General features: G+C 38.9%; 1 protein-coding gene across 2 annotated transcripts; it reads left to right on the forward strand.

Annotated features, from left to right (window-relative positions):
* The first annotated feature begins 423 nt into the window (after positions 1-423).
* Positions 424-4,547, forward strand: LOC112179629 (uncharacterized abhydrolase domain-containing protein DDB_G0269086). 2 transcript variants are annotated; one of them, XM_024318082.2, is made up of 3 exons: positions 424-2,361; positions 2,861-3,354; positions 4,158-4,547. In XM_024318082.2, exons 1-2 carry the CDS (start codon positions 612-614, stop codon positions 3,334-3,336), a joined length of 2,226 nt encoding a protein of 741 aa, XP_024173850.1. In that variant the 5' UTR covers positions 424-611; the 3' UTR covers positions 3,337-3,354; positions 4,158-4,547. The 2 variants fall into 2 exon arrangements, with proteins under 2 accessions (XP_024173850.1, XP_024173851.1); XM_024318083.2 differs by having other exon boundaries at positions 2,930-3,354.
* The last annotated feature ends 9,925 nt before the right edge of the window (positions 4,548-14,472 follow it).

Raw genomic sequence — 14,472 nt, forward strand, 5'->3', positions numbered from 1 at the left:
GCGACTACGAGATGGATCAAACCCAATCGGTGCACATGCCAAAGGTGGCCTAATGGCAGATTTCCGATTGGCTGCCATTTGGTGCTTCCCTGGTCTTCAGGTCGATGATGTTGGCTTTAGTTTTAGTCCTGACTGACCAAACATGGGTTAGGGAATAATATAGCATAATCTAAGCTTGAGGAGTTCAAGACTCTCATAGAAATTAAGGTGAGGTATGACAATCCAGTGAAATAAACACTCCCTAAGACTTTATGTAAACTCTAAATTGTAGAGTAGAAATTAAAAAGAAAAATTCTATTACTTTTTTATGTTTTAGATGAGGGGCTAATTAGTAACCTAATTACATGCTCTCGTTCATGTGAGTTTACTAATTAGTAATTACATTCCCTAATTACATGTTAAGTTATTAATTGGCATGATCTCCAGGCACTCCCTCACTCACATAGCACTCCCTCATTTCTCAATTCTCACTTACCTCACCAAACCCTAACCCCAAAACCAGAGGCCTCTTCTCTTCTCCTCCCTCTATTGCTGCTACATTTCCAGGCGTCGGAGTCAAAGCCTCAACGGCTCAACACCGGGCGGGACCAGTACTATTCCGGCAATCGATTATGGGCCTCAGAATGTTGGCTGGGAGCACCGAGGAAGATGAAGACGAAGCCCAGATACAGACCATTTCCGAGATGATTGCGATCCTGGGGAAGGGTTTCGATGGAGTCGGAGAGGCTTTCTTAGCCTCCGGAGCGGAGCTTCACCGAGATTTTGAGGATCTGAGCAACGAGTACGCAGCGCTCGAAGAAATGCGCAATCTTGAGCTGCTGGTAGTGGAGAGCGAGTACAGAGAACTCGACGAGAAGCACCGAGTCGCGCATCTGGAGATGATTAAGGTCTCGAAGAAGTTTGCAGCGCTGGAGAGGAAGTACAAATTCGAGTTGCTGAAGACTTTTGAGGCCGAGGAGAAGTGCGCAGGGCTTGAGGTGAAGATCGAATCGGAGGTGCGGGAGAAGCAGAGAGCGGAGGAGAAGTGTAGAGAGGCTGAGAAGAAACACGCATTCGAGGTTTCGGAGAATGCGAAACTGCAGAAGAATCATGCGTTTCTCTGGGACAATTACCAATTCGAGAGGATGGAGAGGCTCAGGATTGAGGAGAGGTGCAAGGCAGTGGAGCAGAAGCACGAGTTGGAGGTTTCGGAGAAGCGAAGAGCTGAGGAGAAGTATGCAGAGTTGGAGGAGAGGTATGAATTGGAGCGGCTGGATAGGCTTAATGTGGAGCATGAGTATAAAGTGCTTGATGAGAAACACCAGTTGCTGATTGAAGAGAAGCGAAAAGTCGAGAAGGAGTGTGCAGAGTTGGAGGGAAAGAATGAGATACTGGTGCTGGAGAAGCTCAATGCTGAGGATGAGTGTAAAGTGCTCGAAGCAAAGAAGGGGTTAGAGGTTGAAGGAAGCAGGCAAAAAGTCGAGAAGGAGTATGCAGAGCTATGGGAAAGGCACAAGTTGGATCTGCTGGAAAAGGTCAGGATTGAGATAATGTACAAAGAACTAGAGCAAAAACACCACAAAGTTGAGGAGGAGTATAAACAACTTGGTGAAAAGGTTAAAAATGAGGAGGAGTACTGTAAAGAAGTTGCTGAAAAGTACCGGTTTGAGGTTATGGAAAAGCAAAAAGTTGAGGAGAAGTATGACGCTTTGGTGGAGAAATACAGAGTTGATATGCTGGAAATCCTCAAGGAATATAGTGAACTTCAGGAAAAGCTCCAGTTTCAGCAGCAGGAAAATCTCAAAATTAAGAGGAAGTGTGAAGTGCTCGAGGAAAAGATAGAATTTGAGCGGCTGCTCAGAGCTCAGGAGTCGGAAGAAAGAGAGGAAAAGGTCAAGTTTGATAAAAAATATGCAGCTCTTCAGGAAAAGTATGAATTTGAGATGCTGGAAAACCTTAAAATTCAGAATGAGTATAAGGAACTTGTAGAAAATCACCGATTGGAGATACTTGCAAAGATCAATGCTGAAAGCGAGCTTGAGGAATGCAAGGCCCGACTCGAGGGATTGAAGGAACAGCAAACTGTTGCCAATGAGAGGTATGAGAGGCTTCTGGAGGAGGTGAAGAAGGGAAGGAAAGCCGAGGATAAAGAGGTGATTTTTGAATGCCAAAGGGAGAACAATAACTTCAAGAGCCAAAACGCGATGCATAAGGAAATGTTTGAGCTACAGGCTTCAGGGTTGGATAAATTGATGGATGCGAAGAGTTTGGATTCAGGAAACAAAGAAAAGAGCTTTGACCATGTCACAGATTTAGAGGATGTCCCTGATTCTATGCCAGCAAGTGCGGTCTCTCCTCAAAATGGAGGTTTGCAATCTTCAGGTACTGGATGTTATAATTTTGCGAAGTTTATTGAGTTTTAGTTTTTATGAAGTAGAAGTCACTGTCTATGAAATTTAGGTACCTCTGTTAAGTTGGTAGTCAGTGGTCATTTTGTACATGTTTGAAGACTCGAAAGAGGAGGACAATTGATGAATCTCTAAATGCGAGCCATATGTTTTTGATATGCAGCAATGTGGGTAAATATGGGGATGGTTAGCACCCGTTTCAATTACTCTAATTTAGGAACAAAATTACTCTTTCATGGGCAACAGATTTATTTGTGATCTATAAATCTTCCAGCCGATTTCATAATAGTTTTGAAGATAAAAGGCACTTCATTAATCTAGGTTGACAATAAAAATGACCTCTTTAAATATTCTATAAGCCGATATTAACATCCTGTGCTGTATTTGCTAGGATGAGTATTCTTCATCTGCAAAAGTTTTTTTTTTTTTTTGCCAATGTCTCAGTAATACCTAACATGAATCATTCATGCCAGGTACTCTTAAATTTTCATCAGGACATTGTCTTCTCATTAACGATAGCGATGATGCTTGTGCTCTTGTAGAAAAGAAGCGGATGGGGTTCAAAAGAAAACGAGATTCATCTCCAAATACTAGTAGCATTGACTGTGGTGACAATTTGGAACAGGATACTATTCCAACCACTGAGATGAGGCATCACCAGAAGCTAAGCCGCTGTGGCTCTCTGGTTAATTATTTCTCAGAAACGTTTGCTTCTTCTGCTGTTAGTGACTATGGAAAACAAAATAAATCAGCAAGTCATGCGCACATAATCTTAGGAGCCATAGAAAAAGCAAGGGAAACACAGAAGTCGTCTATTGAGTCTCCTGCAATGGCCAGTAATAATGCGCCTATTGATTGTGATAGTGATGACAGTTCTACATCCATTTTCAGTTCTGATGACTCTGAGGATGAAGATGGAATTCAATCTATGTTGAGTGCTATAGTTTAAAAGGCTAAAGCATGAGAGGTAATCAAATTACATATATGTCTGCTTAGTGCATTCCAAAAGCTAAGGTTCCTGAAGTTTGTATGAATGCCTTTTCTGTTTTTGGGATCATAATAACTTGCTGTCTTCTTTATATTCTGGTATGATCAGTTCTGTCATGCTTCTCTTTATAATCGCGGTATTGATTTAGATCAGAATATTTATTCGTCTATATGGGGTTTGGTCATTTTTGTTGCATGTCATTATTAGATAGTGGAGGGTAGAATTGATTGTTATCAGGTTTCTTTGTTTTCGCCACTATATGTCTGGAAGTCTTTGTGCATTACATAAGATTTGCTAGTTGGTTGAAGTGTACAATACAAGGAAATTTTGTAAGCACCATTAGGTTCTAAACCAAAGGGGAGTAAAGGAGTAGTTGAGAATTTGAGATACAACAGACATATTACATAGCTAAATAATGTGGAGTTTCTGAGCTGCAACACACATTTTAAGATTTATGTTTCCGCAGATCTTTATATGCCATTACCAGTGTCATCTAAATCTGTTGTTAAACAAAGCAGCAAAGCATAAAATTTTGGAGGTCTGCAGTAATATAATGTAGGATTCAGGTGTAGTATTGTAGTAAGGACATGCCTCTTCACACCTTTTATGAACGAAATTTCTCACGAGTCAGGGCAAGTTGCAGCATGGTAATTTCTTTTTTTATACATAGATTATAGGCTTATCAACTGCTTTTGAAATTTGTCATGTACTTTCTTGATCAGTGAACTGTACTTACATTCACGTTTTCATAGTAAACTTTTGCCTTTTCAAATTGGCTACAGGGGAACAGTTTGGTTGAGCTGATGAGGATCAACAAAGGGAGTGTATATCGTTCTGTCAAGGTGTCGTACTTAGGCTGATGTATGACTGAAACTTATTTTTTTTACTGCAACTACTCTCAGCAGATTGTTGGAGGCATCGTTCTTCTGAAGTTGTTAAGTTGAACGCACACCTACTGTTTGAGAAGCATGCTGATAGCAGATGATATTTTGAAAGTCTGCAAATTCCTAAACTTGTTGCAGAGTTTTCTGTAGATAGTTAAATGCGCAATAGAGAAGTAGAGCCTGATTCCTGCCAACTATGAAACGTGTGATGTTACGGTAATGTAACTATTGATGATATGAAGGTATTAGAATGCAAAAGTGGGCAGTGCCGTGGTTTCTCCGTCTTTATTTCCTCTGCATTTGCATTTCATTTATCATTTTGTCAGCGGAGTTAATGGAGTACGTAAATATTGTTGTGTTATGGGACTAGTTTGTTGTTTTTTTTTTTTTGACAAAGCAAAGAAAATTACAGAACAGATGCCCTAAGACAACCAAATCCTAACTTATCAAAAGTAAAGCATGACTCCTTTCAAAAAAAAAAAAAAAAGTAAAGGACTAGCAGCTGGGGGAAAAGATTTAGGGGAAACTACACCTACCTCCTTGACCAAACTCTAAAACACAAAAAACTCCACTACATTTGTTTTTAGACACTTAAGGACATTTTGTCTTTAGCAAGTTTTACTTTCTCTTCAAGTTTTTATCTTTCCTTTCAGTAAAAAGAAAATTGACGGAGCGTAGTGGGCCCATGCTTTTGAATTTGTTTGTTTAACCATTTTACAGGTACAAATCTATCCTCCATACTCAAAGGTAAACAGTTATTTTTACTATTCATAATTTCTATCATTGACAGACTAGAGTTACTTGCTATTTGTAAAAATACTAGCAAAGAATTAAAAACAGAGAGAGAGAAATTGAGAAAATTGAAAGCCTTTAGAGATAACCTTAATAGAGAATCTCCCGACTACTGGGATATCATCTATAGACTTCAAACCAGAATTTATAAAGTAGAACAAGATATTGATAATTTGTTATATGTTCTGGAAGAGGAACAAAAACCTCTTGATTATTTGAGCATTGGTTAGATCCGCAAATCACTGGTATCAGAGCTTGTAAAAAAGAGCTCAAAGGAGAACCCCTCCTTAATGGGGACAATGTCAGAATTGTTATTAGAGAAAATAAATTCTCTACTAAAATCTTCTGATGAGAAATATCAGAAGCTATTACTAGAATTATCTAGATGTCAAGATCATCTAGAAAAATTTCCTACTATAATCCACCAATTGGAAAGATTGGAAAACAAACTGGATTATATCAAGGAACTTCCAAAAACGGAAGAAGAAAAGCTGACAGTCGTCAGTAGAAAAATCAATGAACAGCAAAAAACGCTGGACTCTATGAAAAATATACTGAAGGAAAAGAAAGTACCTACAGTCAAAAAGAAAGCTAATGGATTCAAACCATTAGAAAGGCCAGACAAGAATCCTGTTCCAAACATGATTTTTCTGGATCCTTCAACTAGTTCTACTAGCATCCGGTATGAAAACCCGGAAAAAAGAGAAATGAAGATGTTAAGCATCTTTGGAAAAAAGAAAGGAGTACAACTCTTAAATGCAGAAGAATTTGAGTTCAATGAGATTGAACAAGAAGTAAAAAATTCCTCAATTCCAAAATTAGATTTTAAACAGATCTACAAAAGAGGAAAATTTGATCTACTGGATAGCCATTATTTCAAATTACTGGAGATTACAACCCCAGCAACAGCAGGTGGAGAGACTGATCTTCTATTGATCACTCCAGCAGAAGTTGCCAGAGCACAAGCAAAAAAATACCAATTTATGCATATTGGAGCAGTCCAAGTAGGCATAAACTTACTTGCTCGTGAAGGTATAAACTGTTCAGTCCTATGTGTTCTACAGGACAACAGGTTGACAGACTTCCAAGCTAGTCTGTTGGGAACACTTGAAGCATCCTTATGCGACCAAGTAGCATATTTCAACTGCTTCCCTAATTTCACCACCAGCTTGAAAGATGCAGCTCACTGCCTCAGACTAAGAGTCAAGACAGATGGCATATCCATGAAAGAAGATATGCAAGAACTTGCAATAGTATATAGAATATACTATAAATTGATGAGTACTACAGTAGCCCCTAAGACAAGGATTACAAATATCCCAGGTCTTACTACTGGATTCCTCACCAATCAGAAAAACCATTCACAGCAGATCCACAAAGTTACTTGGAATGAAGTAACCTTTCCCCCTGAATGGAAATTATCCGGTCCAAAAAAGCAACCGGAAAGAGCAAAAGCAAAAATCTACGAGAGTAGAAGAACTGGAGAAATCAGCCTCAACTTCGACAATCACAGGAAAAGTGATGTCTGTCCTGAGAACCTCAGGATAAACAGCAGTCTTCTGAGAAGAAGCTACAGCACTAGAGAAGCTAGCATCAGTGGAACAAAACCCACTATTGAAGAGCCAATATCAGAAGAAGATCTAGAAGCTGATCTAAACAGACCAGTCCATATGCTCAGAGCGGAAAAGCTCTATGATCTTTATGAAGAAGCTGAGAATTGTGAAAATCCTGAACGATTAGAAAAACTAATCGAAGAAATGAAAGAATTCAAAATCAGAAAGACAAGAAAAGTCTTTCCATATCAAGATATTGAAATGGAAGAAGGAGAAAGCTCCAAGACTTCCATCGTTCGAGAAAAGGGAAAAGTCAAACTCCCTATACAGAAGGCCCCTACGGGCAGAAATGGAGAAAGAAATTCTCAAAGATTTGTCCCAGAGGACAAGATACCCAGAGTACCAATTTCCAATTATGGAATTTGGCTAGATCTGGATAAAGCTCTTGACAAGAGAAAAACTCTTGACCAATGGGTAGACAGCCTAATGATGGCCTCTGCTCTTACCCTTGGAAAATTTGAAGCCCCTGACCTTCAGATGTACTTTGAAACTACTCTCACTGGAGTAGCAAAAAAGTATTACTTCTCTTTCAAGGAAACAGCCAGAGGAAAAGAGTGGCTGGAAGAAATCCAGACTTCAAAGTCTCCATATGATTTTGCAGTACCTCTGTACGATCAGTTCTGTGGAGATCTCTCAAATTTGAGTGAAAAAGCCAAAGAAACGGCAAAGTCGAATATCTATGCCCTCAAAATTTGTGACATGAGATATTTCGAAGAATACCTGAATGAGTTTCAGGAATACTACTGTACAATTGGTGAACTAGAAAATACTGATCTAGTTAATCTGTTGCACAGAAAACTCCCCGAACCATGGAGAACAGCTGTAAGAGAAAGCATAGCTGAAAAACCAATTGAAAGATTTTCTGTTGGAGGAATTGCCGACAGAATCCGGCAATTACTAAAAGATCAATGCAAAGCCAATCTTAGAGCTAAGATGGCTAAGAAGCAACTCAGAGGAGTTGAAAATTTCTGTTACGGAATATTGGATATGCCCACGAACTGGGGATGTCATGAATCCAAGTTCCACAGAAAAAGAAAAGAAAACTATTACTCTAAAAAATTCAAAAAGAGTAATCAAAAGAAGAATTGGAAATTCAAGAGAAGTTCCAAGAAGGATGAAGACCCAAAAAAGAAATTCTTCAAGAAAAAGAAGAATACTCATCAGCATCAGCATAAACAACCTAGCAAGAAAGCTTGCAGATGTTGGTTATGTAAAGCTGAAGGGCACTATGCCAATGAATGCCCGGAAAAGGATAAAAGATCTACTAAAGCTCTCTTTGAAAAATATGAGCAAATAGTAGAGGTAGCAAACTTGAAAGGCTACGAAATAGCCTATTCTGATGATGAAGATGACGAGTCAGTTTATTCTGCCTGGTCTGAAGAAGAAACCTCATCAGATGAGTCTGAGATAGATTCTGAAGTTGAGAACTTCGAATCCAGACAAATGAATGTTTTAAAAATCAAGAATTGGGAAGAAAGCAAGACAGAATCATTCATGTCTTCTTATCAGGTGAACCCTGGTACATTCGTTTGTGACTACTGTTTTTGTCACGAAAAGAATGGTCTCCCTATGTTTTGTGAAGAGTCTAAGAAGACTTATCACAAAGAATGCTTCATAGCTGAAGCTCGAAGAAAAACCAAGAATGGCCTTGTCAGCCAATTGGTTGAACAAGAATACGAAGAATATTTCTCTGAACAAAAAGAGAAAGAAGAAGAAAAAGAGGTAGAAACTCCGTTCCAAAAAATTATGGAACCTTCTCCTCCCTCTTCCTCAGGAAAAAAGGAAGAAATCATCGGTGAAGAAAACATCGATGAAGATATTGAACTGGTCGAAATACCAGAAAATGTAGAGATGGTGAAACCACCAGAAACTGTTCATCTCTTAGAACGACAAGAGGCTACTGACACATGGGATCTACTTGGCCAACCATCTGGCAGGTTTGATTACAAAGTCAGATACGACCCTCCGTCATGGTTCAATGATTTAGAAATCACAGAGATAACTCCTACAAACTGGGATGATAGAATTGATAAATCACCCACTCAGGAAAATGTTCCAGAAGAATGCAAACCATTCATTCCCAAGGAACAAGCTCAAAAAAACGAGCCTCAACAATCAAAAGTCGTCTCTACAAGTAGATACAGCAACTACATAGAGATTGGACTCAAGTTCCCTGATCACAGGAAATATCATCTACATGCTTTTGTAGATAATGGATCAGGATTTACTGTTGCAAAAAGATTTGCAATTCCAGAGGAACTCTGGAAAGAAGATAAGAAAAAATCTGCTACTGGTATTACCTTTGATGGGAGCCATCTCACCATGAAAAAAGTAGCAAAAAATGTTCATATCACCATTGGTGGCGGAACATTTATCATCCAGAATGTTTGGCAATCTGAAGGCCAAGGATCTGATTTCTTGTTGGGAAATGACTTTATTCTCCAACAACGATTCATTCAGGATGAAGAAGCGATCGGCTTCAGGAAAGGAGAACGGGTGTTCTGGGCAGACCGACTCACACATGCATTCAGTGTGGTAGGTCCCGGTTTTACTACTCACTATCAGAGATCGCAACAGAATAGTGGTGATCTTACCCCCTACAACCCCAAATTTGAACCCATACTCCAAATCAAACAACAAGAAGAACTGCTTGTTGAAGAATCCTCAGAAGAAGAAGAAGAAGCTAGTGAAGACGAAGAAGCTAGTTTCCTCTATGAGCACAACCTCAAGCACTTTCAAAACAAGCTTGAGTCTCAACAAATTCCCACTCTTGACAAAATCAAGAAACTACTAGAACAGAATGTGGATACAAACCCTCAGAAGTTTTGGGAAAAAGACCCAGTGGTCTGTGAATTAAGATTGTATGACATGAACGCTATCTGCCATGTCAAAGCCATTCCTCAGTACAAAGAGGAAGATCAGAAAGAATTCAGAAGTGATATTGAAGATCTCCTGAAAAAGAGATTAATTCAACCTTCCATTAGCCCTCATCATGCTCCAGCATTCTATGTAAGAAATCATGCAGAAAACCTACGAGGCAAAGCTAGAATGGTGATTGACTATCGAGATGTCAACAAAAAGACTGTCAAAGACGGTTATCAAATCGCTCAGGTACGAGTACTGATCAACCAGCTCAGAGGAGCTAAAGTCTTTTCAAAATTCGATGCAAAATCGGGTTTCTGGCAGGTCAAGATGCATCCTGAAAGCATCCCTCTCACTGCATTTGGAACACCACAAGGTCATTACGAATGGCTAGTAATGCCTTTTGGTCTAAAGCAAGCTCCCTCAATCTTCCAAAGAAAGATGGACAACATCTTCAAGCATGTGGCGGAGTTCTGCGTCGTCTACATAGATGACATCCTGGTCTTCTCCAAGAACCGAGAAGAACACATGAAGCACCTCCATGAGGTAGCAAAGCTGATAGTTCAGCATGGGATTATCCTAGGAGAAAAGAAAATCTTCTTTATCCTTGATGAAGTCGATTTCCTAGGGATAAACATCAAGAATGGAGTCATAAAGCTTCAACCTCATATCCTTGAAAAGATCTGGAAGTTTCCAGACAAAATCCCTGATGCTAAGAGTCTAGAGAGATTCCTTGGTGTTATAAACTATGGGAGAGATTTCATCCCTAAGATCTCAGGGTTAACAGCAATGTTATCTCCTAAGACTAGTTCCAAAAGAAAATGGAACTTCACAGAAGATGATGAAAAGATCGTGAAGCAGATAAAAAATCTCTGCAAACACCTCCCTCCTCTTCAGCAACCAGAAGAGAATGATGAAATTATCCTCCAAACAGATGCGAGTGATAATTACTGGTCCGGTGTAGTCCTTGCAAAAACGCCTGGAACTAACATCGAAAAGATTTGCAAATTTTGTAGCGGCAAGTTCAGCCCTGCAGAACTGAATTATCCCACAGGGAAAAAGAAATTTTAGCTGTCAAAAAAACGATTTTAAATTCTCCAGCTTTTCTTGGAAAACCCTTTACTGTCCGCACAGATTGTGCCAGAGTAAAAAATTTCAAAAACTTCAAACTTGATAAAGCTGCTGATAGAGGAAGATTAGCAAACTGGCAATTATTTCTTAACCAATATGATTATAATGTTGAATTAATTGCAGGAAACAAGAATTATCTTCCAGACGCCTTGACCAGAGAACTGGCAATGTTCAGCCAGAGAGAAGACGACGAAGGTCGTAATCCCAGAAACAGAAAAACTGGGAAAGAACATGAACCTCAAGAAGATCCTATGGAAACCAAAGAAAAGGTTCTTAAAAGGTTTCTGCTAAGCCCAAAAGGCTTAGCCACAACTGATCAATCCCAGGGTAAAGGATTGGCTAGCCCGTCTCAAACGGCAGACGGTAAAGGCTCATCAAGACCGTTGATGGCTGCTGCTTTGCCAAAAAGCAGACCAACTCCAAATGGAGTTATAAATGTTTTTAATTATGAATTAAGAACTTTTGATACTCCTGTGTTCAGAACTGGCAGGAGACTAGCTTATCACCAGAAGGCAATCTTGGATAATCTCTTATTTGCCTTTCAAGAAAGAAGCAGTGGTCTAATGTTCCCGGCACTCTTTGCACTAGCAGAAGAACTATATGAGAATGCCAGACCACAATCTGAAGAAAGTCATATACAGCAGAGTGCTGTAAAGAAAGAAAAAATTATCTTCCTAGAAAATCCAGAAAGTGCTAGGGTTCCTATCATGGCACTTAATGAATCAGACTGGCATGCATTCCATAGTCTGATAGGAAGACATAATCCAGAAGACCTGGTTCCTCCAACTCTCTTTATTGTTTCAGGTCCTTATGTTGGAAGATACCTGGTTAATGTTCAGAGTGAACATCCTCAAGAACACAAGCTTTGGCTTGTTGAAAATGGTTTTGTCCATAATCTGTGGACTAAAACAAATGATGATCTAAAAGGTTTGCCGCCTGTCATTGTCAACACAGTCAAAAATGTCAGAAAAAATGACTGTATGCTTCGACTGAAGTTCAGATCCACCCCTCCAGAATGGATCCAAAAGGCAAACGGTGAAGTTGAATATATTCCTCCTTATCACTATGTAAGAATTATTCAAAGGAAATATCTTCAACCAGCCTGTGTAGGGTACAATGGCCAGCCAAACTCAAGCATCCCGTGGATGAAAGCCATGACTCTAGAATATATCAAAAAGATCATCTCTGAAGATATCCACAATACTTTCCTGGCAGCAGGAGAAAAAATCATTATCACTGCTTACGATCATCCTGACGTAGTCAGCAGTGACTTATTCCTATCTCTTACCAGAAGGGAGATAGACTCGACACTGGCATGCTTACGATGGGTGGAAAAGCTTGAAACAGACAACCACTACAAAATGTATGTTGATACAGATGTCGAAGATAATGCAACAACAGTCAGGATGGCCCAGGCAGATAACGACTCGTTTGTCCTTGGTCACACTTCGGAAACCGACGAGAACATGTGAAGCAGCAGGTGTAGAAAACACCGAAAGTTCTTTTGGACTTTTTCCAAAAGCAACTTTTGCTTTTCAAAAAGCAGGTGAAAAACATTTCACCCGAAAGAATCTGCTTTTCCCCGGCCGACCTCCACCAGCAGGAGCACTAAGGAAAGCAGAAAATCACGGAGTCGTACTGTACATTTTGTTGTGTTGAATTTTATTTTGAGTTCCGCTCCCTATATAAGGAGCTTTAGCTTCTCTTAGAAGGCATTCGAAAAAAGAGAGATCAGTCTGATATTAGGAGAGAAAAACATTAGCTCTATATTCGAAAATCTCTAAGATCAGTAGCAGTAGCAGTCCGTCTGTGGACACAGTGTGCTTTCTATTACAAGTAAGTGTTTGTAATTCAGTCATGAGTAGCTAAACAGCTTCTAGCTGTTTGCCCAAGAGTGAGGCTCTGGGTTCTGTATCTGTATTTATGTTTGAATAAATAAATTCAGTTTGTGCCCAGTACTCTGTCACAAAAATATTTTACTATTTTTGCATCTATGTTTTGCTAGCAGTAAGCAGTCAGTAAGCAGGAGCAGTCTTTCTATTTTAAAAAAAAACTGACCCCTATCATACTAAGGCAGCAGTGATTCCGCCCTGGTAGTAGCCGCTTAAGACAGGAAGTCGTTAGGTGAAATTGTGGCATGTTGAAGGCTAGTCCTTAGGGTGATACTGTGTTTGGTTTGGAAAGGAAATAAATAGGCTGATACTGTGTACTGTAAGCTGATAATATGTAAAAAAGCAAAGAAGGTAAAAGGAGAATAGTGTCTGTCCTTAATTGTATAGTGGAAAAGGTTGTGGCCTTAGTTGTCAAAAAATATGTTGTCTGGTAGTGCTTTGTAGTTAACCCAAAGATTTAATCCAACTCTGAGCAGGACCATGATGACCAACATTGGCAATAACATAAGCTAAAAAATTAGCTTCTCTCTCCACACGCTAGAAAGAAACTGAATTGAGAAAAACGGTCAACTTGAGAATATTTTGAACCACTGATTTGATTGTTCAAGGAGTTCTAATGCAACCAGTTATACTATTAGTCAAAAGGTTGGAGCTAGTGACCTTCAACTTCATCATTGGAAAATCCATGCAACCAAGCAGCATTCAAGCCTGCTCTCAGAGCCATAGCCTCAGTTGTAAGGACATCAGTTGAGCCTAGAGCTGCCACTTGGTTTGGTAATTACCAAACCGATCGAATACCAACCGATATTTTAGGTTTGGTAAACCGACTTTTTGGTAACCGAAACCGATAAAACCGAAATCGAAAATTACCGAAAAAGTTGGTTTGGTTTTGGTAAATACCAAATTTACCGATTATCTAAATATTAGCTTTATATACTATGATTTTCAATACACATACATGTATATTAAAAAATAAACATAAAAGTTTTCAAAATAGTATGAACATTACTCAATGTATTTTGAGTAACCTAGTCCAAAATGGTTAAATAACCTAGTTTTATTGAAAATAGATAAAATTTGATGTCATATATACAAAAGAAAGCTATGATTAGTAGATAAATACGAAGTTTACGGTTATAAAATTGAAAAACCTAATTTTGTTCATTCTAATTTATATTACAAAGAATTAGTTGTTCTAAAGTTGGTAATACCGAAAACCGAAATACCGAATTTGGTAGATATGATTAAAAACCGAAAATTTTGGTTGGTAATTGGTAGCTCAATTTTGAAATTGAAATCTTTGGTTTTGAAATTGGTAATACCTATAACCGATTCTAACCGACCGAGTGACAGCCTTACTTGAGCCTAAGTGAGAGTCATGGGACTCCTTGGTTTAACCATCTAGTTAAAGGAGTTTAAGAATATCACTCGAATTTGGTAGAGACTATGCAAGAGTGTGAAAAAAAAAAAATTAAGAGACCAATAAGAAATAACAACAAGTTTTATGGGCGAATAACATTAATCCAGACCACCATGTGTGATGTGTATCATGATCTAGGACCATGTTATAATTTTCTTCATGGGTCGGGACCGAGACGGTGTTATAATTTCCCTTTCATAGATCAATAGAATTGTAATATTTTCACGTAGACTTTATTACCATTGGTGAATTTATTTTTTATTTTTTTACTAAAGCGTCAATCAACAACAAAATATTATTTTGTGGATCGGTACTCCGAACCACGATACACTAGTGATCCGACGAAGAAGGGTGGGTGAAAGAGGTGGCTTACTGGCTTTTGGTCTTGACAATTGACATTACGGCTTTGGAAGGTAAAGTTGGAAAATTCAAAAGATAAAAAATGTACCGAATAAATAAGAAAGTGAGAGTCCCAATACAAAGTAAGAGTGGTGTGGGTAGAA

This window comes from Rosa chinensis, chromosome 7 (genome assembly GCF_002994745.2).
Source record: "Rosa chinensis cultivar Old Blush chromosome 7, RchiOBHm-V2, whole genome shotgun sequence".
Taxonomy (NCBI): Eukaryota; Viridiplantae; Streptophyta; class Magnoliopsida; order Rosales; family Rosaceae; genus Rosa; species Rosa chinensis.

What these genes read in the sequence shown, in the direction of transcription:
- LOC112179629 (XM_024318082.2), top strand. Translation starts at nt 612, where the DNA reads ATGGGCCTCAGAATGTTGGCTGGGAGCACCGAGGAAGATGAAGACGAA. An exon ending in TGGAGGTTTGCAATCTTCAG is followed by an intron (nt 2,362 to 2,860) that starts GTACTGGATGTT and finishes CATTCATGCCAG; the next exon opens with GTACTCTTAAATTTTCATCA.